Genomic DNA, 27920 nt, shown 5'->3' with positions numbered 1-27920 from the left:
CATGGTATATCAAAATGCTTAACTGAAGTCCAGATAGATGAGTTGGATCATATTCCCCATGTCTGGGAAGTCAGGGCAATCTGGTACTTTGTACATTGGGATAATATATTGTTGACATAAGCTTACCAATGCTGTGTTCCTTTTTGTCTGTTTCTTCAAAATTTCTCCAGCCTTGCCTATTAGTGAGGTCCGATTACTGGCTCTGCAGTTCTCTAAAAAACAAAAAAAAAATCACTCTTCCCCCTGACATTTCTTTAATGTACAGTAGTAACCAAATTTGCTGTTCTTCAAACAGGGATTAAGGCTAGAAGGGGCCTTGAGTTCATAGTCTTTTCCCTTATACTAAATCAGAATAAAATCTAATCAGGATCATCTCTGACAGGTGCTTCTTTAACCTAAAAATCTGCAGGATCCCACAAACTCTCTTAGCAGCCTGTTGTAGAGATTAATGCCTTACCATTTGAAACATTTTCCTACTAATTTAAATCTCTCACTGCAGACTAGATTGTTTACTTCTCACCTTCTCTATGTGACTAGAGAGCAACTAATCACCATACCTTTTATTAAAACCTATCACATATTAGAATATTTGCATTCCTCCTTGGTCTTCACTTTTCACCTAGTCAGCAGCTATTTCCCATTTTATATCATGTAACTAACTGCTGCCCCCTACATGTAACAGTCTGCACTTGCCTTTAGTGAATTTCACTGATCCCTGGTTCTCTGATTTGTAAAAATATTATTTAGAAACAGGACTAGAGTAAAAATTGAGAGTTTTGTGTTAGTCACAAATTAAGTGTACTTTCTATTCTGTCAACCAAATCACAAAAAATTGATATAATATTACACCTTAATTTGATAGGTATGATAAATTCCATGAAGGGCTCAGAATTCCATGTGCAAATTCTACAGCTTTTTCAGCTTCCCCAACTTGAGCACATTAATCTGAATTTTGCTTCCAACTTGCATATGGTAATTTCCATTTTTACATACTTATTCCAATTGGCCAACCTGCCCATGACCCAGCTATACTTAGATTATAAGTATGGACCATATTTAAGATTATAAGAACAAATTCTGTTGCATTTCAACTTCATCCTCACTACACAGCAGCCCCACTTTTTCCTCTTCCCCTCCCTCTATTTGAGCAACTAAAAATCCCTTAAAAAATACCCCAAACAACCCTTTGCAGAGTCTTACTCAGATGAATTTTGGCATTTTCATTTTATCTCGACACTTTCTGACCTCAAAACAGCTTCCTTTGCTGATAAATCCCTTTCCCATTCTGCTTACTACTCTCCTTTTTGAGATGGGTGTTCATTCCATTAAGTCCAGAGAAGGGATGTCAAACATCTGGCCTGCAGGTCCCATCTGGCCCATGGACCTTTGCTCTGACCACAGTGGCCTGCCTTCACACAGCAGCACCAGAGGCAAAATTCTTGAGGCTCTGGCAGGGATTCTGCCTGCGGTGCTGCTAGGATTGTCAGTGCCCCTGCTCTTGCAAAAGCAATGGCTGCCACTGTGGGAAGACCAGCTACTGTGGTCAGGGGCTGCGACCAGTGGAGGAGAATCTGCCCATACTAATATTGTCTCACCTTGTACCTTCATCCACAGTAGCCTTGCATCTTATTTTAACTTTGTCTTATTTTATCACCTGGCCAGGGGTACTCTGTGCTTGTCCTCCTACAGCTTCATTTGGCCACTTAAAATTAACAGTGTAAAACATTACATTTGTTCCTTATACCACATTTTTTAAAAAGACCAAAAAGTTGCTAAAATGTTTTGGTCACCAGACTTTTTATTTTGCCCTTCTAATTCACAGCAGCTACGTTCAATCCATTATTTTATTTTTAATTTCATTGCAAAAATGAAAATGTTCTTTTCCTCAAGTGTTTTAATGGCAATATAAAACTAACAGATGTAGACCTTCATCAAAAATTATTACAGTGCTTTTACTGATTACCAAGAAAAATGACTAGAGAATGTTTTTACATAGAGAAAGCTCTAAACCATTTATACTGAATAATCAGCTGCGTTACCCAGTGGAAATTATTTTTAATATTTTATCCCAAACCAGACAGGGCTTCCAAGATGGGATTTTTTTTTCCCCAATGGTCTGACATGGAAATATATATTTTAGGGAGCAAGTTCACTAATAAAATGCCATACCTATAATACTTAAACAAGTTTGGTAGCTACCATGAACTGTCTCCTCCACAATTTAAATCTAAGAATATGATGTTACTAGGAAGGACACACTAAAAGTAGCCAACAAGTTTGACAACAAACTTAAATTATATCTAAAATAAATTAATACAAGTGGACCCTGAGACTTTAGTATCACAGTGAACATGTAGAAAGTACTTAGAAGTGTTTACTCTTGTATTTTTAACTACTTAGTAGTAGTCCTGGTTCATAACAGGTTGTTTGTGGCTCAAAACAATCTTTTGATTATTTCAAGTTTTCTGTGATGTGAGATTAAGAGAGTTCAATATCTCCAAAAATCACTGAGAACAAAACAGAAAATGATCTAAAATTAACCCAGTGGATTGCTTTATATATTTCCCCATTCTGCCCTATATGAAGCTTGCCTAATTGCAAGACTAGTCTTAGTGAGCATCAAGTTTAGTAGCTTGCACGTTAAATTCATTTCCTCAGCAGCTGGATTTATGGAAACAGAATGGCCCTCATGAATTTAGAATTTAAGGGAAAGGCTAGCGTTAAAACCAGTGTGCAATAATTTATCCATAGTGTAAACTGATATAGTTGAAATGAATGAGCCCAACTGCATTGTTTATCTGAGGAAATCAAATGCACTATGTTAAGAATAGGGGGAAAAGCAGACAGAAATTTTGATAAACAACACTTAAAATTTATCATTGTGCAAAACTATAAAACTATGTTCCTTTATACACTGATGGGTGAAGACAGTTTAAACTAAAAACTAGTTATGTTCTTGTGAAGTGTCTGTTGAGTGCAAAGGCATTCAGTAGGTTTGCCTGTCATACAACACTTGACTGGATTCTAGTGCTTTATCATTGAGTGGTATAAACAGATTACAAAACATATTGCAATGCTTGTTATTTTGTGGTTTAAAGGAATGAACTAACTCATCGCTCATGTTTCATGAGTTATGCCATTCCCCTGTTAAGCAAGGAAAAAATTTATGTACTCTGCATATACACACTCCAATAATATATATATGTGCATTAAAAAAAATAGAGAAGACCTGCCAGGTCTCAAAAGAGTATGTTCCTTTTTTTATTGGTCAAATAAAATGCATTACATTTGAAATATAAAAAATGTATCTGAAAAAATGTTCCTAGTACAGACTTCTAAAAACCCAGTATTTTAACAAGCCTGATCCCCACAAACGAAACATGGGGCATTCCAGCCTGTCTCCCCTGTCCACAGTTTTGTTTCAAGTCAACAAAATACAGATAGCTTTATAAGAAACCACATCCTACGAAACTCAGTTCTTTCGAACCACGGAATACATTTTGTTGTAATAAATATTGAAGTATTATTTCTCAAGAGGATTATTTCAGAAGAATAAAAATAATCCTAATTAGCACTGGAGAGGCATTAAGCATAAAATTCTAGGAGAGTGGTAAAGGTTATATAAAATACTTTAATAGCATTATTCCCCACTCATAGTAAAGTGCTGAAATTGAATTTAAGTCATTTTTATTAACAGCTGGTCAGTTAGGTATCCATTTTGATCCAACTAATTCTTCATACATTACATTTCAGAAGGAGGAATCACAGATGGCTGATTTAGAGCACTGCCTATGGGTAGGAATACAGACACTGGTATTCACAAAATTCTAGATATGTCAAAAGTATTTAAAAGACTGATGTTGCTATCTTTGGGGGAAAAGTTCCTTCTGGCCTTATGAAGTTATGAAATAGCATTTTAGAAATCCAGTTTTATATTCCAACAAACTACGTAGTGAAACTGGGATATTCCTTCAACTAGAAGGAATCCACAGCTTGTGCGTCTGGACACTAATTCACCATAAGGATCTAATTTGATTGACGCTGTATCTTAAAAAGCTTTTCCTTTAGCCTTCTTCCATTTAGAGGAGCATACTGTATATACCATGCTGGCCTCCTATTCTATTATTCCAAACTAAATTTGATTTGTGAATGTAGCTCAAACTATTAAACTGTATATCACATGTACACAGGCATCTGTGTGCGTTGAATTGGCACCCTGACTTAAAAAAGCTGTTTGTCATAAGCTGGTAAAGGCTTGCCTTACAGTATTTCTGAACAAACTGGCTTTTCCTGCTATTTCTGTTCAGAACATACTGGTGCTTTTAACTCCAAGCAACCTTCAAAATGAAGGTGATAAAAGCTATTAGAGATACCAACTGACCAAGAAATTTCCATTTGGAATTTTCAAAATCAACTTTTGAGAGAAAGTCATTCAGTTCTGAACAAGATAGATATCACCTGCTACAAGAGCCATCAGTTTTTGCATAAGCCATTGTTTGGAGGCAGTTTTATTAATGAAGCTGTAAGCTGTAAGTGGATGTGCTCACTTTTAGCATAATAGCCAAAAATACATATTAAAAAAAAAAAATCAGATTTCTCTGTCAACTGGAAGAAACTGGAGATGGATGCACTTAGTGTGGTCACAGAACTGAACATGCCTCACTACAGCAACCCAGCTAGAAGACTCATTTGTAACAGATCCTGCAAGATGGTACAGTTACTGGGGAAACTCTATGGTCCTTAGTGTGAAGAAAGTTAGTTCTGAAGGTGCCAAAAGGCTAAAGTCTCAAGAGCTTTTTTTGGGGAAAAGTCTGTCATAGAAGAAAAACGGAAGTTTTAGTATCTATTCGGTTACAAGAGAAAAACAAACAAATGTATGCCTTTTCAAAAAAACAATGTATATAACTGGGAAAAACACTGATAATGCCCATTTTTATACTGTTTTTAAATTACACAAGTAGAAAAGTTATGCTTATTAATAGTTTAATGTATGAAGGAAACATCCAGATTTCTGAGTATGAAGGTACATATCTCACATTAATTTAAGTCTACATAAAGTAGAGCCTCTATACTGACATCTTGAAATTTACTTTCTGCTTAGCCATTTGTTATGTAAACAATTGTACATTTATTTGCCATTCTAAAACTTCAGGATCAAGTTTACATAATTTTGCTAAATTTCTGTGTTTGCTCAGAAGCAGTTTACAGTACTAAAACCAACCAGCCAAAGAACAGCTTCAACAGAAAGTTGTCCAAAAGAGGGAAAAAAACAAACAAAACAAAAAACAAAAAAAAAAAAAGAAAATGGAAAGAAAAACTAACTAAGTTGAAACGTATGATGGTGGGGAATGGGTGGTCACAATGTTCACAGAAAAAGGTCAGTTAGTAAGTTCTTCTGCAAAAAGCCTACACACTTCAGTCAAGCACATCAGTAGAATGATCTGGGAGCATATAAACTGTTTTTGCCATGAGTGTGTTCCTCTGAATAAAAAGGAATCTCCAGGCTAACAAGCTGATCCCACTCAGCCAAGCTGGTTCATATGCACACTGTTCATGTGAGGTGTCCAAGTTCCAGTCCATACCTGAAAGAAAAGTGAAGTTTATCAACCATGGAACTACCAGAATGCTTTTAGCAATTAGGAATTCTAGGCTTAGATAAGATGTTTACAAATGTTTATAGTCTGGCTCTGCATTTCACACCTGTGCAATCGTTTTATCTATTAATAAACTGCCCCAAGTTATTTTTTCTCCCATATAACATTTGTGTGTCAAGATGCCTTTCTTCATTTTTCCATTTTATCTTCCTGCTTGTGCTGTTTCCTTGGATCACACATCCTACCTACACGTTCCCTTCAGAACTTCATAGATTATTTTTTTCCTCAGGTTTTTCCATCTAACTTCAAAAATGGTTCATCCAGACATTGAACTATCATACCAGTGATTTACAAAGATACAACCCCCCTCCCTCCCCATTTATTACCACAAGGGATCATGAAAACAGGTTCAGCTGCAACACCAAGGCATTGAACTCTGGAGTTGGGAAGCTAGAGGCCTCTTTCCCGTTTTGAGAAGTCTGGTAAACTAAAGGTCTATTTTTGTGATTCTAAATTTTTCCAACATCAATTGTCTCCTCCTCCACTGGGAAAAGCATATATTACACATAACAAAGGTAGAGAAAACTAATTTATACTACAAAGAAATTACTTTAACAGAGTTTAGTGTAGAATCATAAACCAAGTTCTAAGTTCTGTATAGCTGGGAACAAGCTATGGCTGCTCCAGTACAGTTGAATTTGCCTGTAAAGAGAGAAAAAGAATGCAAGGAACTCCTCCCTTTATACTGCTGCTATGCAGCAGACACCCTCAGAATTCATCAGAGTGAGGAAACTTATGTAGCCTACAGTGGTAGCAATCTCAGAAAAGGTGCTCTGGACACATGCTGGGCACGTCTACACATGCACTTTAATGTGCAGTAGCCTATTTTACTGCACATTACAGCGTCACAGCAAAAACCGTGCTAATACACTAATGTTCAGTAAAACTAGGCTACTGTGCTTTAAACATCGCTAAATGTGTGCTTTTGCTACTGCACATTAGGACAGCCTTATGCATGTTTAGTTAGTACCTCACATTAGAGGTACTAAATTCAATGCGCAGTAGCAAAAGCATATTAATGAACGTGTAGATGCACCCAGTGATGATCGGGCCAGGGCAATGGTTAAAATGGATCCAGGAAAGGCTCCGTTTGCTTTTCCAAAACCAGTGGAGTCATTTTGCTTGCCAAAAGCATAATGGCTGCTGGCCTAGTGCTGTAACATGCTTGTCTCCTTGGACAAAGCATAATTTAAACATAGCAGAGTAAGTGGCACTTTCCACAAAAGCCAATAACCTACATGATAGAAATGCTCATCTCACAGAGCTTCTATAGAAGCAAAACAGCATATATAAACATGTTTAACAAGCTAAAACTTAATTACAATCAGGACTTCCCTCTATCTAGCACTCACCCAGAATAGTTATGCAATTGTGTCCCCTCCCCACAAATTTCCTCCAGAAACAGTGCCTTTCTCTAGTGGATTAAGCTAGCCCTATAAAAAATGTTCTTATTCCAGAATGCAAGTACCCATTTGCAGAAAACAATTATGATCACTTTTGTGTTTTACGATTTCTAACCCAAATTATCCTGAAATAATATCTTCTATAAACATGCCCTTAATTTTACCCTAGTTACAGCCAACTGCACAGGTACCCCATGCTATAACTAATGCATACAAATCAGATTTAAAGTTGCAAAACTGTAAACACATTGGACAGAAAAATCTTCATGTTTTGCCTTATTCAGAGGAGTGCTTCTGTGTGGTTGATTAGGTTGAAGTCAAAGAGATAAATAAAAATGTAGTATTACCGTTTGAGGGCCATTATTTTCTGTGGAATTTGAAACCATCTTTATCAGCGAGTTCCAGGATGGGTCAGCAGCATGAGGTCCATTAAATATAGGACCACCAGTACCATCTGTGATAGGTGCTACAGGAGGAATCATTGCATTCCCGTACACAGAGAAAGGCATACCCTTAAGGAGAAAAAGTTAAGAATCAAAATTAAAAGAAATGTTCACACACACAATGGTGATAGATGTATTGCTTTGTTTTTTGGAAATTCTCTAAATCTTTACTGTTAGAGTAAGATATTATATTTGCTATATATTTACTCTAACATCTTTATTAAATAGCAGCTTTTCAGAAGAGACATATGAAGATCAGTTATTAATACTCTTACATGCCTGCTCACAATGTTTTGACAGTGCTATAGAATAGCTTCCTGTCTTGAATAATATAGAAATATTCCTACACTATAATGGATATTAGTAAACAACTACTGATCCTCTGGATCATGGTGTGTGTGTAAGAGGTCTAGTCCGGTGCCTGATGAACCTGCTTTCATAAAATTCTAAGACTGTCAAACCAAGACTTTCAACACATAGACCTAGGAAAGAGCATGGAGAAGTGGAGGCTGCCCAAGACCTAGCATCCCCATTTTAGGCCGCTATAACAGAATCCAAAGGTCAGACTGAGTCCAGACATTTAGTGCCTCAATAGTAGCTTCTTCCAGAGAGCAACAGATAAGAACTGCTGCTGACTGCCTAATGCCCGAGTGAGGGTGCATTTGTGTCAGGATGTTGTCCCATAGCCTTTTGCCAACCAAAGAGTATCCACAAGGCAGCAAGGGCTAGGGTTTTGAGGCGCCCAATGCTCACCTTACTCTGGAGGTTGCATCATAGTAGTATTTTATACAAACTACCCCACCACAAGTAGCCCAATCATGTTGCCACCAGACCATCCAGTTGGATGCAATTTACAGTCATACCCAGAACCAAATGGATTTTAATGTATTAGATTATTACCCCCACTTTAGGAAAGTCCATGTATCCTGCAGGAACATGTTGATGGAATGTACCAGAAGGAGTTACAATCCCTGTACTATCTCTTTCCATTGCTTGATGTGAAAACACACCCGGATCAGACATTGGCCTGTGGATCATATGACTTCCCATTCCACTGTGACACCAGTCTACTTTATCTAGAAAAGAAACAGGCATAGCAATTAATCAATGATTATGTCATTATTAATCTTGCATGGAGATCCAGATTAGTATCTTCAGCACTAAATCATTTCCACAAAAGAAGTGTTCCTCACCTTCCAGTAACAGTGACCACAGATTACATACACTCTTGATGTTTAAGGGGTATTTGCACCATGCACAGAATCTGTGTGGGCATTCACTCCAAGAAGGAATCCCATTTAATGAAGAAAGATACCAAACTATTATTTATGAAATGCAGAAACATTTCTCGATCATTTCTCTTTAAACTGCTACTGAATGGTCTGCCCTTAGGGGTCCTGTATTAAGTGGTTGAGGACTACAGTTTCCTAGAACTCAGCTCTGAGGGATGAGAGCTGTGAAGGCAGCTTGTAAAGTCATAACAGAGGGTGTTTTCCCCCAAAACATCTCCTGTAGTGCCTGGACACCAGGTGGCAAATTCTCTCAGTGTTAATATGAAGATGACACGTGATATTTTTCTAGGGACCAGTGGCAACATGTCAATAACTCAACATACACCAACTGGACAACTCCAGGCAGTGTGTACATAGTGCTTTTAAACAGACTGGATTCCTTTTTAGAAGACCTCTTTAGTTAAACAAATTACCAAGCTCAATACAGGTGGAGAATTGGATAAAACTGAAAGCTATACGGGAGGTCAGGGCGAAGTCTAGAGAAAACAAAAATAAGAAAGTTGCACAATCATCTTCAGAGGAATCTACTACTTCATCCTCAACAGATAACAAATTTCCCTAGTCCCTGTGGTAGCCATCTACTTTGTTATTTGTGGTTTTGTCTAACAGTAAGTTTGACAACTAAAGTTCTAAGCAATGGGGCTTCATAATCAGAAGGTTCTCTGCTGTATCTGTAGGACAACTTTAAGGTATACAGTAGAGAAAGCATAAGCTTCTGCTCTGAGAAGTGGTTTTGGAATAAGCAAATTAACACAAAAGAGCCAATTTATGCAGGCTTTCAGTTTCAAAGCAGTTATTGATGAAAGCAAAATGATTACAATGAATTACATGAGTAAAAATGTCTGTTGGGTAAAACATCATACCTTGATTGCCACCTATCCCTTCAAAGGACCAGATGCCACTATGTCCCACTGGCGTGGCTAAATTGCTCCCAATAACAGATGGTGTAGAAGTTCCAGTTTGTCTAATACGTGCAGACCGTTCAGTTCCAATTGGAACAGGAACCTTTCTGTCCTGAGACACATTACTGTTTTTTTCTGACCCCAAAGACACCGCTGAAGGGGTAGGAGATGGTGCTCTCACACCAGAGGGTACTGATTGGGCAGGAGATTCTATAACACAGAGAAAAAAGGTATTAATGTACATGAGTATTTAGAATCTTTGCTAGAACTAAGAAGTTTGAAAGCATCAATGAATTTCCATTGAAGTCGTTCATCCACACATACCACCATGAATTGTAACTCCCCCACAGCCCTCCCCCCACCCAAACAAATAAATGCACCCGAACCATCCACCTCAAAATAGTTCAGACCATTACCATCTACTGATCATTTGGAGGTTATGTAAACAATTTACAAAAATAATTTTTAATTCTAGGCTCAATGGTATTGATCACAAAAACTGCCTAATATGACCACTCTCTTGTATCCAAGATTAAAAGGACTTAAAAGCAAAAGATTAAAAGCAATTAAAAGAACTCTATTCAGGAACATGGCTGAAATAAAATGATGGGGTTCTTCACAAAACACCTGCACACCCTTTATCTTGGGGTTTTAGTCCTTAACACTGTCAGTAAATTAAGCTTTAACATTTATCTTTGAATAATGGATAAAGAATAAGTTATATTTATTCAAACAGCTTAAAATGTGTTTTCTGCAATAATACACAATGGCTGTGGCATGGTAAAAATTGAGGAAGTCAATTATAGATGAAAATACCAAAACCGTGCATAACACATTTGCTCAACAAATATATTTAGTGGTTCATTATTTTAAAAAGGTTCTGAAAACTTAATTCATCACAAATGCAGCCTTACTGTCATTCAGACTTAAGTAAGACTTTCCTGTGTGACTTAATCTTCCAAATGCAAGCAAAGTGTAGCAAACAAAAACACTGGAAACACTTAAAACAACAACAAAGCTGAATGAACTCCAAAGACTTACTGAACAACCTTGACTTTTCAGAAAATACTGCAAAAAGAGCAGAATCTGACTGTGACAAACACCCAACCAGCCTCATCTTTAACTAATATGCTTCTGTTGAGATACAACCACTGAAACAATTTTTTCCAGAAATTTCTTCCAAAAAACTGCTTTGAAAGATCCATCCTGTATTACTCATAGACATTATAAACAATAAAAATCACGTATCAGAAAATTTTAGCAAACCTATCAACTTAATTATTAGTACGGTGCCTATAACTGGTAGAAAAACATGACCTTTTTGCTTTTACAATAATTTCACAACAATGTCCTACTAAGAACTCACCATTTGATGCTGATGAACATGGAGGTAATAAACTAAGCGGGGAAAAATGTTGCCTGTTAAAATTAGCAGCTGCAGGTGCTCCTCCCAGGGGTGTTCCAGGTGCATATATTTGACCTCCTGAAAGGTTGGAGGCAAAGTTACCCAAGTGTGTAGAAGAGGGTGTTACAGAAGCATAAGGTGAATCCATACTGACAATACCTATTGAAGAAATTGGAAAAAGTCAGTCCTTCATTGGAAAAGGATTCTATCCAATGCCTGGATAAGGAGGAGATTGGGACAAGAGGACACCATAAACATAAAAATCAATTTATGCCCTTCTTTCTTTTTTAACCAGACAAGTCTCTTCAGCTGGTTTCTTGTGTCATGTGAATATAAACAGGACAGCAAGAAAAGAACTATAAAATGTGGGTCTGGGAGGTGTGTGGGGAGTAGAGCAACAAACTGAGTCAGCATGAGTGGTAAGGGAGGCTCGTGATGGTGGTCTCTCCACTAGGCTCCCAGTGCTCAGAAGCAGAGCAGACAGAAAAGCATGGAAAAAGCTCTTCCCCGCTTCTCACTCTGGGAACTCCAGACTGAGAAACAGGCAAGAGCGTTGCTCCATCTACTCAGCTCTGGGCAGCAGGAGCCAAGAGCAGGGAGCAGCAGCAACGCTGAACTTCCTGCCCGCTGCTTCTCATGATGGGGTTTGGGTGTGAGAGGGGCTGGCAGGGAGCAGCTGGTAGCTCCACTCTTCTTGGTCCCCAATGACTATTACCTGTCTGGAAGTCAGGTTATTTTTCTTTCAGAGCAGCCATTGTTGCTCTGGAACATTTGAACGTGTGGTTTCTATCCAGCAGTTGCACTTAAAAGTTATGCTTGTTTTTTTTAAGTGCAAAAATAATCTAGAAAATTGAAGTTTAAATAAATATAACAACTAGGATCAATAATCTTCAGTCACTTTTCTTGATCTCTTGTTTGGGATTGGAAAAGCACAATATTATAGTACTGTAGGCTCCAACTGGCCTGGAAAGCTGTGACTGTGTTCAATATTCTCAAAACTGTATTTCTCTACTCACCTTTTTATTAAGGGAATACTAATTTGTTCTGCAATCAACATTAAAGAGATGGCAACTAAAAATGCATTTTCCTGTCACCTTGCAGAACATTACCTAAGATGAAATGGCTCCAGCTTTGCCATTACAAGTAGTTTATTATCCCTTCTGTGGAAGTTTATGCAAAAAATATACCAGACCATTGATTTTGAAGAAGCTATGTTTGCTTTTCTTCATCCAGCAAAGCTCTAGGCATGTATTTATCTAGACACATATCTATCTACCCAAGTTTTTACCTTCTAGACTTTCACAAATGAAAATAACTGAAATAAAGCTTATTTGAGTTGTTTTTGCATAACTACTGATGTACATGAAACAAAAATAGTAGTCAGGAGTATCTGAATATTTATAATGCTGTTTTAAACAGGTTTAAAACAGATTTTTCTTGTATGTTAATATAATTCTGTCTTCCAGATTCTGAAATTGTAGAGCTTCAAAATGTCTATGGCTAGCTCTACCAAGATATATTTGCGACTAACCAGCGATATCTTAGTCTCACTACTGATATTTAAAAACATCTGGATGCTGCTGAAACTTGCTTTAAGTATGTGGATTCCACTTTGCTATTCTTAGGAGCGCTATAGACAGCAAAAGAGACTAGGAGATGAGAGCAAGATAGCAACACCTGCACTCCTTCATGAGTGAACACCAGCTTGTTCAATTAGAGGTATATTAGCAGAAACTTTTTCAGACAGTAGCAAGACGGCTGAGTAATGGAGAATGGTAGCTAGAAGATCTCAAGCAAGGTTTAGAACCAGTACCTTGACAGATATCCCAGCACTTTCCCCTTTTTCAGGAGTTGGGAGGCATAGGCTTTTTATATGGATTTGTCCCTAAATCTGATTCAAAAGTTTCCTTCAATCTTTGCATACACATTTAGAACAGGGGTGGGCAAAATGATGGATCCAGCCCGCAGCCAGACTCCATTTTCCAGCAGCCCTGGTTCCTTCTGGCTGCCGCTGCTGGACCCAGCCCTGCTGCCCGAGTGCTCCAGCCATCAACCCCACACCCACCACCAGGGGTGGGACCTGCACAGGGAGGGTGTGAAGCCAGGCAGCTGAGATGGGGCCATGGCCTGGAGTGAGATGAATAGGTGGGACCAAGGAGACTCTGGGATTTGGGGTGGTGATAGTGCAGGGCCAGGGCAGAACTGCAATCCACTGCCTGCATTTCCCTACAACAGGCACAGGTCCTGCGGGCAAGGGACTGCAGGGAGTTGATCCCTCTGCCCCAGCCCCATGCTGTCACCACCCTAAGACACCAGTCTCTGCCCGGGATGCAGCTCCCAGCCAGTCTCTATGGAAACCCAGGACCTTGGGGCAGTGACAGCGCAGGGCCGGAACACAGCTGCAATGTGCTCCCTGCATGCCCTTGCCCGCAGAACTGTGACTCTGCCCCAGCCCCAGGCTGTCAGGGCTCTGCGATCCCAGGGTCTCCATGAAGACTGGCAAGGAACTGCATGAGCAGGGCACACGGCTAAGCAGGGAGCTACAGCTGGGGCCGGAATCATGGGGCGGTGACAGCACAGAGCCAGGGCCGGGACAGAGCTGCAATCCACTCCCTGCATGCCCCAGCCCGCAGAACATGCACTCGTTGCAAGGGTGTGCAAACAATGGATTGCTGCTCTGGCCCAGCCCTGCACCATCACCACCAGAGTACATTGGGGTCTCCCCGGCCCCGCCCACCTGCCTTGCTCCCAGCTGCAGCCCCATCCTGGCTACATGCCCTGCCCGTGTGGGTCCTACCCTGGTGGTGGGTGTGGGGTAGACCGGCTAGGGTCCCAGGCAGCAGGGTGGGACCAACAGTGGCAGTCTGAAGGAACTACCACTGCCAGGATACGGAGTCTGCTGCATGCCTGTGGGCCGTATTTTGCCAACCCCTGCATCAGAGCAATAAAACAGTGAAATGGACTACTCAGAGAAGTTATGGAATATCTGTCACTGGAGGTTTTACAGAGCAGGTTGAATGAGCATTGGTGAGGGATGATGTACAAACAGCATTCCTGCATTTATACAGGGGGTTTGATCAGATGACACTCAAGGGCCCTTCATAGATGAAATGATTCTATGCTTTGCTGGCAAGACTTCTCTCTCTAACTAGCTGGTTCCTGTTATTATTTTCAAAATCTCTGACAGCAAAGAACTTAAAAGTTGCAAATATTAACCCAAATCTAATTTATTGAACTGAGAAGTAAAGGTTACCAAAAGCCTGAAAGTTGGGAATAATATTTTGGATGTCTATGAAGTATTAACGTAACAGCACAGATTAACAGAACTGCTTTCCTAAAAATCTATACAATATTATCTCTGGGAGAATACTGTTTAAACTTTCCTCAAACCTATGCTTGAACACAATACATTATAAAGGCTGCTGAATGCAATTTGTAATTGGGATCCTCTGAGCTCTGTGGTAGGATCAACTTCAAGTTTCTAGGACACCTCAATTCTACTACAGTATTATATGTATTTTTTTAAGACATGGCTGTCCAACTTCTTAGCAGCCAGGGCTGCATGCTACCCATGGGGGGCTGCCCCTGCACAGGTCCCTTGGGCACGCCCCCCCCCCGTTGCATCCCCACCTTCATCTGCCTGGGTGGGGCTCCTCCGCTGCACCATACAGACACCCCACATCAAAGGTTTCCTCAGCACTGTAGGCTGTGCCACATGACTCTGACCAGCCCTCAGGGGTGCCCTCTGGGGAGCCCAGAGCCTACAGTGGTGCTACAACCAGTTATGGGGAGTGGCAGCTAGGTGGGAGCCCAGCAGACAAACACTCATCACTCTTGGGCCAAACAGGGCCTACCAGTTTGAAAGCCCTTCTCTGAGAAATACTCAAAGGGCTGGAAAGGACCTCAGAAGATCATCGAGTCCAGCCCCCTGCCCCAGAGGCAAGCAGTCAGCTAGGGTTAAAGGATCCCAGCAAGATAGGTGTCCAAGTGTTTCTTAAAAGAGTCCAGAGTAGGTGCTTGCACCACCTCTGGAGGCAGTCTATTCCAGGCCTTGGGGGCTCTGACAGTAAAGAAGTTTTTCTTTACGTCCAGCCTAAAACAGTGGACATAAGGAAATACAATAACAGTTTTGTTGGGTTTTTTTAAACCTCCCTCAGAGGCACTGGATGTTGGCTTCAGCCAAATCTGGGGATTTTGACAAGGGTGTGCCAATGTTCCTGCTGGGACTTACACCCAGATTCACAGCTAGAGGGTCTTGCCCCTCGCCATATCTGGGGTCAGGAAGGAATTTTACCTCTGACTGGTATGAACTGTGGGGGGCTTTGTCTGTTGTCTTGGAGGTGGGGCATGGTTTTCTTCCTGGAATCTCTCGAGTATATATTAACAACCTTTACAGCACCAGGATATTGGCTGCTGTTGTCCTCTTGCTTAACCTGCAGCAGGTTAATGTGTTATGTCTTGTGTTGTGTCACGGTTGACTCTGCAGTTCTGCTAAGATGTTAGACAGTGGACTTGTATAGGATGATTTGGATAGGGATAATCATGCCTCGGGCAGGAGATTGGACTAAATAACTTCTGGAGGTCCCTTGCACCCATGCTTCTCTACGAATAATGATTTTCAACAATAGATTATTTCTGACACGCTTTCTTGTTGTGTTCTCTCCAGATAGACTACTCCCCAAACTGTGGCTGCTGCCAACATTACTTACAAGAATTGGCTCAGAGCATCCTTCCACCACTATTATACATACAAAGTCAGGGAGCTTATAAAAGGCTACTGGAGCTATGCTATTTCTACATGGTTGAAATGAGAAGCTTAAGACTTCCCTCCCTCTGGCTGTGAGCTAGGCTTAACTGCAGTCCCCCTGCATGCTGCTACTGAGCTCCATGGAACAATATCGAGGTCAATTGCAGCCAGGTCCCAAAGAGAAATAAGGTGTTGGGTGTCTAAGCTGCAGTTCAGTGTCAGGTGTTGTGACAAAGTTATTGAATTCCATAGCATCTTGGAAAAGTTTACAAATCTCACAGCATGAAGTGCTCAGATTGATGTTGTCTAGGTAGCTCATAACTCTGGAGAACTGTTCTCTCATATTTGCTATTAACATAGGAAAATATCAATAGATCAATTTGCTCCTTAGGATATTTTCAAAGTTACCTTCACAACCAAGAGGGCTAGATTTTTATTTTAAAATGAAAGTTGTGTTTGACACAACCATACAGCAAGGGACAAATTCTACAGCTATGGAATACATGGGATTTTACTGATATAAATGCAACTCAGCTTTGTAAAAGACACCCCCACTTAAATTAGTTGAACTACAAGGCCTACATTTTTCCAGTCATTTGAAGACTGAACCTTTCAAAAATTTAACGAACTGAAATTGACTAGTGCACTAGAATAGGCTGTAATGCAATAACATTGTTTTTCTTTCTTACTTTATTTTAAGTAGAAATGGTTAAATCATAAAACTGAATATTGGAAAAGAGCTGCTAAACCTTTCTTATTTGGGGCAAATCAAGACAAGCAAATGCCTTAACAGAAGGTCTCTACTACCTGTGCAAGAATAGAAAAAATGAATTCTAAATCCAACAACTCGCCTCAAATTCTGTGACGAGACTCCTGGCTTCTCTGCATTCATGCAGCAGATTGAAATTCTGCCAAAAATCAATTAAATTAAAAATAGAGATTACGGTTCATTTAAATATTTTTAATTGGGCTTTCTTTACTCTGTTCTCTCTAGTCTATAATTTTCAATATGTGAAAGTTTATCATAAAGTTATCAACAGTTAGCCATCTAAAGTGTTCTTGGATTTTACAGAGAAGGTTATTTTGGTGATACCTTTTACTGAATTAACTGTATAGCTGAGAGAGTTGTTAGACAATGTTACAGATATTAACTGCTTTAATAAAAGTTATTACCAGAAAACCCCCTTGGCTTCTTGCATATTTCCTGGACTATCACAGCTACAACACTCCAACCCTACTACAGCTTTGGATTTCACAGACAGGAGCTTAAATAAAATATATAGAGCTGTTCCTACTTAAAGCTGTGGATCTTGCAGTCCCCTGGGAAATGCAGAGACTCAGCAAGGCAACTACGTATTGCAAAGGTGACGTGTGGGTTTGGATTTCTTTTGGGGTTTTTTGTTTGTTTGTTTTGGGAGGGGGGTTCATGGTAGGGAGGAAATAGCAGTGGATGGTTTTGGGAGGGCATGGACTAGAAATATGCGTGTTAAAAAAAATTAAACCTTAAACTTCAAAGCATAATTCCATTTCAAACAGATGGATTCTAAAGCAGGCAAACTGTGGAATACATACGTAATTTAGTATAAAAACCTCAAGTAGAAGAGCTAGAAAATAGCAAGTGAAAACATTCAGCTGCTGCTTAACATTAGACTCCAAATGCAATACCATACAAATACTCACCTGAGGGACTTGGAGCTGGCCTTTGTAGTGGTGGCCTAAAACCTGGGGCTTTGGACGTATCAGACTGATGTAAAGGATCTGGATTTGGCAAAAATGAAGACTTTCCTGACAGAATGGACTCTGGTGTTGCCTGAGATGAAACTACAGATCCACCCCAGAAGGCATGAGCAGAAGTAGGACTGTTTTCAAACAGTGTGCTAAAGGGCCCAAATGGCAAGGTAGCACTGAAGTTGGTACCCATAGACTTGTTTGCTGGATGGGCTGAATTTTGAGAAGCACTTTGTGTACTTAAGGTAGAAGGAAGCTGCACTGAAGAAGGAACACTGTGGGGCCTTTTAATGTGATTTACATTGAGGACTGCAACAGAAGAACTTTGCACAGGAGCTGGATTCTTGTGAGTCATATTTGTTCCATGGGCAGGTGGTCTGATAGCTGGGGTTTCCATTTTAGCTGCAGACTGAGTAGATCCCGCTGAAGTCTGAGGAAGGGGATAGGTCATTGGGGCATTCGTTGGACCTGCGACTGGGGCAGATGAACCTGTTGCTGCTAAATTTGGAGGCATAGCCATTCTAAGATCTGATGCAGGAACCTGAGGCTGCTGTAGAGGAGGTCTTGCTTCTTGAGAAAGAGATCCTGGGGATTGCTGATGAGCAGGGTGCACTGAAGAACTCCCAAGAGAATTAGTGCTTGGCTGCCTACTGATGGCTGAATTACTTGTTTCCACTGCTGGTGGACTACTCGCATCCTGGTCGGAGGAAGATGTGCCTTTGTTTGGAGACACTGTTACACAATCTGAAGGACTGTTTCTAGAAACTCCCACTGGCTGAGCTGGCGGTGAAGGGGATGATGGGGAAGATACAGGGTAGTGTTCTTTGGCAGAAGGAACAGGATATGTGGCATTTGTAGGTGCTGTGCTGTTGCTACTTGCTGTGGTTGTGACTGTGGTTGTGGTAGCATTGGATGTTTTCACAACTGTAACAAAAAGTTGCCTTCTGACTGAAGGTGAACTGGGACTGCCATTTGTAGATGAACCAGGCACAGTAGAAGCTGCTGAACTTGTTGTAGCTGTTGGACTAGTAGTCAAAGAAACTGCTGAATTCACCTGAGAACCACTGCTGTTCTGACTGCTATGGCGAGGCACCATGTGAGGTTTAGGTGAGTTAGTAGCTCTTGCGGGGCTCAAAGGCCGAACAGGAAAAGGACCCCAAGTGGACTGAGCTGGTGGAAAAGTACCTCCAAAGTGGGTCATGGGCAACCGAGGGGGACGGATTTGCTGGAAAGTCTGAGCAGCAAGTAAAGCATGTGCAAACTGTGGAGGAGGGTATGCTAATGGAAGAGAGACTGGAAAACCAGGCCGTACATTATTCACTGGATTCTTGATGGTTTTGTGAGCGGATGCTGAAGAAATTGCAGGCACAGCAAGTGCTGTGGCGGTTTGAGATGCTGACGAAGAAGCTACAGTGGCAACTTTGATCCCCATTAGAGAACTGTTAACAGCAGTAGTGGAGGCAGGTGTTGATGACCCTACTTTGGAGTTTGCTGCAGAACTTTTCAAACGATTCTTTGGAATAAGTTCATCAATTTCCTTATCTGGATCCTTTATCAGAGCATTGATCAACTGTGTTGCTTGTCTTGTTGATTCTGTGCCACCCCTATAAAAAGAGTAAAGGGGAGGGAGGGGGATACAGTTACTGATATTTTGCCCTGAACTTTTACATTACATATCTCAAATGAATGGCTTAGGGCTAGATTCTGCCAACCTTGTACAGGTAAAAACCCAGCATGAAGTTTGGCATGCTCACGGGAATTAGATGCTTGATTAGCTTCAAGAATAAGCTAATGGTGAAAACTGTCAGAGATACAAAGACATTATCTAGTCCACAACAACTGATTCACAGGTCTAGTACAGATGCCTTTACTTTTTGTCTTTAAAAAGAGTAGAGACATGACTGCTTATTCCACAGATTTTTCTATTTCAACCTTAAATAGCACGATAAGCATTAATTATGTTCATCGTTTTTGCTAAAGGCTTCAAGAAAAATGATTTATTAAACTACAGATCCCTCTTTAAAATTCACTCTATTCACTTTACAGAGAATGTTTTCAACTGCCAGATGACCATTTACCTTATTGTTATTATTCTGTCCCCAGTCTTGTCTTTCTGTTTGTCAATGTCTATATGTGCTCCTGTGAACTCCCGAATAGCATTAATGTTACATCCTCCTCTTCCAATCACTCTTGAAATTACAGTTGATGGAACAGAAACTTTCTTTGATCTGTACAAAAGGACAGTATTACGTTAGTGGGACAAGACTCAATGGATCGAAATAGTGTGAGGATTGGCAAGAACGTAAGGTAAATGCCAAGTAAGGATGTAAGAAGGGAAATTTATTCCTTTACCTTCTCACAACTTCCTTCCATCCTTCTTCCCTCTTCTGGCCACGTTTAGGACTAGCTATGGTTAATTTCCCATTTGGAGATGAAAGAGGAGAAGGACCAGATTTCGTGCTGGTAGACAAGGAATTACTGGTGACTTCACTGATGACCTCAGACAACCTTTGAGAAAAGGCAAGAAACACAAGCTACATTATTAATAAACAATTTCTTTAAACTCATTTCAAAATGGAACTGGACATTTCTCTTTAGTCCCAGGGAACTAAATATGACACGTTTCAACAAAAAAACCCCACATTGAAAATCACAACTGCCCAGTAACACAAGTACAAAAGCAACCATCCATTTCTTTATATACCTAGGAAAAATAGTTGTCCAATACTTTAGTCAAATTATGTGGCTCAAACAACAAAAGATTTCCCTCCTTCCCAATACTGAAAATCCAGAAACAGGTTCACAGAATCTGAAGAAGTTGCAGAGCAGCAAGCTATCCACACCATTGCTGAAGAAGCCTACACAGATCAAGTACAGAGTGTGGATTCTTTCAATATGTCTGACTAATCAGTACTACAGGGATGAACTCTATGTGCATGTGAATTACTGGCATTTTGAATTCTATCTATAATCTGAAAATATTCAAAGGTTCACTTCAGACTTTTAAAGCATTAAAAGTAATATCCACTAGATTATATACCACTTAAAACACAGCAGTCTTCTACTTAAAACTCGGACTACATTTTTTGCCTTCCATCAGCTTCCCCAGAGGAACATACACTGCTGTTCAGCTCCCACTGCCACAGGACGTTGATTATACCAATTCAATTCTAGTTTCTTTTAAAAACAGGCCTCACAGGAGGGGTAATTTTAAGCTGAAGTATAGCACTACTCTTCTTTTATAGTTTGAGTTTAAAAAATTACACAATATCAAAAGACCAGCTAGAAAAGAATGAGAGGCAGAAGGGAAAAACAGAAATAACAGTCCAAAAGGCTCTTCACAGGGCATGAAGGAGATGTAATAAGAACAGACTGAACTAATGGAAATGCTCATCTCCAAGTCCATATGTAGTAACACAATCCTCTAGTTAGAGTTGTAACTCATGACATTTATCCTCAGATTATATTGTTCTAATGTAAAAAAATGGACTCTATATATTCACGAGGACTCATGGTACAGGGGATATCTTTTATAAGTAACTAGATTTTTTCAAAAAAATCTTTAATGGCAAGCTTTCAGCCACAAACAACCCTCATCAGGCATAGGAGAAAAGATTGTAAAATTATACCCAGGAGAACTTTTACAATCTTTTCTTCTATGCCTGATGAAGGGTGTTTGTGCCCAAAAGTTTGCAATTAAAAAAAAAATGTTTTTGTGCAAAAATCTAGTTGGTCTAATAAAAGATATCACCTCTATCACAAGTCCCGATTGCTTTTGCCACTAGACCAATACAGCTACAACCTAGATACCTGACACATGAAAGATATCAAATTGCATCTGATTTTTATAATGAAATCATCATAATTTTACTAGGAAGAAACAAGTTTGACCACCTGAAACTTGAGATCCTGCTCCTGCCTTTGTTCAAGGCATAGTCACAGAGCTTCACCACAGAGCTGAGAGATACTTCACCACATAAGAAACGCCTACCCAGAATATCATTCCATCTATTTACTCCTCTGTGAAATACGAAACACCATAACCAGAAGGAATTATGACTACATCCTGCTTATCACCAAACAAATTTGAGGTAAACAGACTATTCCAACTTTTCTCTGAGCCTAATCCGCCTATAAAATGAACTGTTCCAAACAGGTGATTTTACCACATCTTCAACTCACCTATGAAATATGAAGTTTCATTTCTACCCAGAAGTACTTCTACTATCTCTTCTCCTATGCCTGATGAAGGGTATTTGTGCCTGAAAGCTTGCAATTAAAGAAATTTTTTTTGCAAAAATCTAGTTGGTCTAATAAAAGATATCACCTCTACCATGAGTCCATATATTTATGGCACTTAATGGAAAAGTAAGGACTTGAATGCTCTGATCTCTTTTCTAATTAGCAAGGTTCTAAAAAGAGCAATAGAACAAAGTGGTCACAGTCTTAATTAGACCTTCCTACTCAAAATTACTTTCATTTTACACTGGGAGTTGTAATAAGTAGCCACAGTAACTTACTTTATTGATGATTTACCAGAAGCAGCTTTCCTTTCATCCTTTGGAAAAGTGACAAGTACTGATGGTTGTTTCTTGTTCTGAGGGTTTGCAATGGCTGTGGAAGAATGATTGTCACTTTTGTGGCTGCTGTTGCTATTGCTGCTTTCATCACTACAGCTGGAAATCCTCATGTTATCACTATCGCCACTTTCGCTGGTACTGCTACTCTTCGACTCACCATTTACTTTTTCAGGTTGACTGTAGGAGATTGGGAGTTGATCATCAAATAAAATCTGCACGTTATCTGGGGTAATCTTGTTTTTCCTGTTTTTCCTCTTTGAGCTTGTTGTGGTGATCGTGTTATTCCTTTTTCCATGGGAGCCTGCTAATGTTGTCCAAGTTGCAGATATACCAATGGTGGTTGTAGTCGTGGCACTTGGAGGCTCCATTGGAACCTCAGGCTCATCTGATGGGGAATCAAAAGAAATTGCATCAGCATAAGGAAATGGCACTTGAGGGTTATCCGAGTTTGGTTTTAAAGTTAGGCCTAACAAATCTGGCAACTTCCTATTATGCTTAACAGTTTGGAATGATACCCATGAGATTATGTAATGAACAAGTAACTGATACACAGCTTTCATTAAAAAGGAAAAGCAAAAATAACCAAACAAAAAAAGGAAAACCCATTATAATACCACTACATAAAATCAGTAGTATGCCCTCAACAGAAATACTTTATTCATTCTATTCAGACTTTCTGGGATACTAGAATAAAGGGGGCATTTGATGAAGACAAGCAGCAGCAAATTCAATTCTGATAAAAAGATTTTTTTCAATACAACACACAATTGGTATGTAACCTCTTTACCACATGGCATTAGAAGCTAAATTTTAAAAAGAAATAAGATTGTTTTGGAAAGGCTGAAAACTCAAGCTGTCCCGACTTGGGGAAGCAACTGAAATGGGTGAGCAGGGGAACAGCCTTGGGGACTGATTACCCCACAGCTGCCACTGAAACAGTTGGTAGTGGTTAGGGATGTAAATATTGTTTAAAAATCAACTGTTTAACCTCCTCGAATTATATCAGTCCTGCAGCAGAGGGGCAGGACAGTGCAGGGAGCTGGGGCCAAGGGTGATATGTGAAATTGTGGCAAATTCCGCCACCAACCAGGAATGACAAAAGCCACTGGCTGCAGCAGGTTCCACAAGGTGTGTGTGGGAGTGGGCAGGCAGTGGTGCCAGCAGTAGAAATGCAGGGCAGTGGGGTGTGGCATGGTTCTTGGCTTGGGGATGCCTACTGTTGGAGGAGCAGCTCCAGCAGGGGCTGCCTGGGAGGTGGCGTGGATCTGTGCTGCAGCATCGCACAGCTGCTGCAGCAGGGAGGTGGAAGTAACTAATGGTTTCCTGGGGGAGCAGAGCCAGGCAAAGTTATGTGATAGAGCTGGCAGGGCTTAAGTATGAGCTAGCTCAGTGGTGCAGCTGTCATCATGTGCTACAGGGGCAGGCTGCATGGAGCCAGGTGCCCCCTGCTCTTTCCCCCCCTGGCCCATAGCACCCACATAGACTCCCACCTGCCAAGATAGCCGTGCCATGCCCAGGCGGTGCCTCCAGGCTGCAGGCGCTTGTTGCATCGAACAGCGCCTTCCCCCCACCTGGTTGCCCAGCAGCTGCAGCTTGGCAAGGATTTGCAGCAGCTCTCCCAGCCTGGAGGCATGTTGCAGACAGAAGTGCCATGCAGAATTGTGCCTGAAGAATCCACCTACCTGTGGGCTGAGCACCCTCTACTAGGAGCTGTGGCTCCCTTCCCCATCCAGATGCAACCATGCCAGTGCCATGCTCCTCTTGCTTGCCAAAAGGCTTGCTCTACTGCCAAGGTGGATGCTCTACTGCCAAGGTGGATGCTACTCAGCCCACAGGTGGATGCCTCAGGCATGATCCTGCGTGGCACGTGTGTCCTGCACGGCAGGCGGGAGTGAGGTGCCATCGGGGCAACAGGTGCCTGTGAGCCAAAGGCACCACAACCTGGGCATGGCACAACTGTCCTGGCAGATGGAAACCCCTGTGGGGGGAGGGGAACATCTGGCTCTGTGAAACCCACCCCTGCAGCATCTAAGGACAGCTCTGCCACTGCACTCACTCCTACTTAACACCTGTTGGCTCATGGTGCAACTTGGCCCAGCTCCACTCCCTCAGATAACTGCTAGTTACCACCCCGCTGCAGCAGCTGAGTGATGCTGCAGCCTGGATCTGCTCTGCCTCCTGGGCAGCCCCTGCCAAAGCTGCTCCCCCAAGAGTGGGCAGCACCAAGTTGGGAGGTAAACAGTAAACATTAAATGATATGAATATAATTACTGTTTAACTTTTTACATTCCTATTAGGGCTGTGCACACCACTTACCTGATGCAATATGACAAGCCATATGTTTAAGAAAAATTTAAAAAGAATTGTAGATAAGAGCCATATGAATGAAAAATATGGAAGCTTATATCAAATGTTTTGGCAGAAAATTCTCAGTCATGGAAACTAACGGGAGAAGACAATCTATAAGACACAACATGACAAACACCTTCAGCTTTCAGCTTTTCCTTCTCTTGAGCGGCTTGTAGTTCAAAGTTTTCTTTGTTTTTTGCTTCTATTTCTTCTAGCTTTCTTCTTTGTTCTTCCTTTTTTTTCCTCCTTTTCTCCTTTCTTTTTTCTCTTTTGGCAGCCAAAGCCAGCCTCCTGCTTTCTTCTCTTAACTGGAAGTCAAGAACATGGAGCAGTGAGACACGGATAAAGAAAAGTTACAGATATATACACAGAAGCCAGATCAATGCTTAAGGTTTATTACTTTCTTATAAACATCTATTTTCAATGGTGAAACCAAAGCCTTTACATCTTCTCCACTCTAATAGGCACAGTTGATTTCCTGAATGCTTAACACCTCCTTAGCAGCGAGGAAGGAAAAAGAAAATTTTGCTCTATACAAGTGGTCTCCAACCTTTTTAAGTATGAGATCACTTTTTGACTTAAAGTCCAACCCAGGATCTACCGTGCACCGCCACCACTCCCCCCCCACCCTGCCCCAGCAGGTCAGTATGTGGGGGGCCAAGATTGAGGCAAAGGGAGAAAAAAATTATTTGAGGGACAGAGCACACCCACCCACAGCACGTAAGTCTGTGGGGGAAGGGGCAGGGGGAGGGGGGAGGGCTATGGGGGGCGGGGCTAAATCGAGGTCCCAGAGGTGAGGGAGGGAGTGGGGCACAGACAGAAGCAGGGACTGGGGTGAGTGGGGCCCCAACCTGGCTGGTGGGACAAGCAGAGGCCCAGTGGGTACGTGCCCCCCCATAGGCAACTGGTGCCTCCTGGCTCTGGGGGGGGCCAGGTGATTGCTGATGGAGTGGGCGGGGGTCCCCCAGAGGCCAATCGCCAGCCCTGGAAGTGGTGGTGACAAACCAGAAGTGCCACCAGCAAAACTGAAAGTGCCACCGGCACTTCTTAGGGGGGCACCGGCCAGCGTTCCCCACACCCTGGCCAGCAAGGGCCAAATTACATGTAGCCTATGTGCCCCCTAGCTTGTGCATGGGGCGGAGATGGCTGCCGCTGCATACTGGGCTTTGAGCCCCGCTGCGCCAAGAGCCACATGATGCCATGTGCATCCCACCGCCGGTGCACAGGGGGCGAGGGACCACTGCAGCAGGGAGCAAAGCTTAGTGGCAGCCACCTCCGCCCTGCACACAGATTGGGGCGGGGGAGGAAAAAACATGTGCTAGTCCCACTACCTGGCACAGCCCTGGCCCCACTCATCCCAGCCCCTATTCCTGGCTGTGTCCTGCTCCCTCACTCACAGCTGGAGCCTTGATCTGTGCCCCACACCCCATGGCAGTGAGAGAGGGAGTGGGGCTGGGGCAGGCCCTGCACTGCTGGGGCGGGGCGCAGGACAGAGCCGCAAGTGGCTTGTCCGGGAGGTGTCCAGCGCGGGGTGGCAGAGGCAGCTTCCACTGCTGCACGCATCCCAGGAGAGCATGGGGGCCGTGTGCCTGGGATTTGCATGTGGGGGGGAGTGTGGGCTGTCTCTGCATGCTGGAGGCTGCGCCAGGCTCTTTCCAGTGGGGGGTGGGGAGGGGCTGGACCACGTTGCACTTGGGGCAGGTGGCAGCGGTGCTGGGAGTGCGGGGTTGGGGGCCTATGGCGAATTCTTGGGTGGTTGCAGCCCCCACCCTGTAGCCCCCTCCCAGCATTGCCGTGAAGAGGCCGGTACCATCACAGCCCCAGCCCACAGAGGCACCCCACCCCACGTATAGATCCACGGGCATGTGCCCCCATGCCTTCCCAGGGTGCATGTCTCCATCCCCCCACGCCTGCTGGATGAGCCACTTGCGGTTCCGTCCTACTCCCCGCTTCCCGCCCCGGTTGTGCAGTGCCTCCCCTGTCCCAGCCCCAGCCCTGCTCCCTCCCTCACCACTGATGCAGCTGCCTGGGCTGCCCCACATGGGGGGGGTACACCCCCCCACCCCCCCAATTTGTGTGTCAGGTAGAGGCAGTTGCTGATATGTACTGGGTTTTGCGCCCTAAGTCCCGCTGCAGCTGGCCTCGGAACGGCCTGACGCCACGTGCATCCCACCACTGTGCAGAGCCTTGCCCCCTGCTCACCTGGTGGCAGAATGCACCACTGGGTCCCAGCTTAGCCAGGTATATGTGCTCCCCAGGCCTCCACTGGGGTGCGCACAGTGGCCAGTACCCCCAGCACAGGCCCCTGGACAAGCCGAGTCCCAGCACCTGGCTGGGCCAGGGCCTGGGCAAGGGGCAAGTCTCAGCCCAGCACTGGAACATGTGGCGTTGGGACATTCCTGAGCCAGATGCAGTGGGGCTCAAGGTGTAGTGCATAGCAGCAACTGCCTCCACTCCGCACACAGGTGGAAGGGGGCATATGTTCTCTGGGCCTCCGCCAGGATGTGAACAGCAGCAGGAGCCCTCTGAGCCCCTGCACTTTATCATCCCAGCACTCAAAAAATCAGGGAACAGATCTTCAAGGAATCTGTTTCTAAGCACTTGGAAGAGAAGGTGATTAGGAACAGTCAGCATGGATTCACCAATGGCAAGTCATGCCTGACCAACCTGATTGCCTTCTATGACGAAATGACTGTAGATGCAGGGAGACCAGTGGATGTGGTGTACCCTTGATTTTAGCAAGGCTTTTGCTACAGTCAGTCCTGGGACCCATTTTGTTCAATATCTTCATCAATGACCTGGAAGATGGGATGGAGTGCACCCTAAGCGAGTTTGTGGATGACACCAAGATGGGTGGAGTAGTAGATATGCTGGAGGAGGATAGGGTTAGGATTCAGAGTGACCTAGACAAATTAGAGGAATGGACCAAAAGAAATCTCGTGGACCATGTCACCACGAGCTCACAGGCACATGTTTCCTGCAGGACAAATAGCAGTGGCACATATTTTCAAGGGGTTGGATTACATGACCTCCTGAAGTCCCTTCCATCCCTAATTTTCTATGAATCTATATCTGCACAACAGCAAGTGCACACTTTTCAATGAGTTCAATCTGTAGGAACCAGACTTCTGTGGATTATGTAAATAAATTGTTTCTTGGTATGAACTTTTCTTGAAAGGTTTCTTTTAATAGAGTATAAAAGGGGTAAAGCACAAAGAAAACTTATTTCAGCAAATAGTGACTGGTTTATAAATAGATGCTACATGCAAAAAAAATATCAATTTAAAACTGCATTCTTTTATATTTGCACAGATCATTTTACAATGCTAAACAAAAAAAAGCAGCAGCAAACAGGCACAAAGTTATATTAGACAGTCCAAACCCAAAGAAAATATCATTCAATTTCTAGTCATCCAC

At 42.3% G+C, this 27920-nt stretch overlaps 1 protein-coding gene across 5 annotated transcripts in view; it reads right to left on the bottom strand.

The window, feature by feature from the left end:
- Positions 1-3239: 3239 nt before the first annotated feature.
- Positions 3240-27920, bottom strand: part of ANKRD17 (ankyrin repeat domain 17) — a 201272-nt gene continuing 176591 nt past the window's right edge. For all 5 annotated transcript variants that reach the window (XM_059722369.1, XM_059722370.1, XM_059722371.1 and 2 more), the window contains 10 exons: positions 24640-24811; positions 22095-22539; positions 19927-20082; positions 19653-19802; positions 17527-19178; positions 11061-11258; positions 9656-9904; positions 8401-8576; positions 7405-7569; positions 3240-5582 (listed from right to left, as the gene is read on the bottom strand). In XM_059722369.1, the coding sequence (XP_059578352.1) occupies positions 5523-5582; positions 7405-7569; positions 8401-8576; positions 9656-9904; positions 11061-11258; positions 17527-19178; positions 19653-19802; positions 19927-20082; positions 22095-22539; positions 24640-24811 (3423 nt within the window). In that variant the 3' untranslated portion in view covers positions 3240-5522. The remainder of the gene's footprint in view (positions 5583-7404; positions 7570-8400; positions 8577-9655; positions 9905-11060; positions 11259-17526; positions 19179-19652; positions 19803-19926; positions 20083-22094; positions 22540-24639; positions 24812-27920) is intronic.

This window comes from Alligator mississippiensis, chromosome 2 (genome assembly GCF_030867095.1).
Source record: "Alligator mississippiensis isolate rAllMis1 chromosome 2, rAllMis1, whole genome shotgun sequence".
Classification (NCBI taxonomy): domain Eukaryota; kingdom Metazoa; phylum Chordata; order Crocodylia; family Alligatoridae; genus Alligator; species Alligator mississippiensis.
The sequence above is the reverse complement of the archived record's forward strand: the minus strand, read 5'-3'. Positions and strand labels throughout refer to the sequence as shown.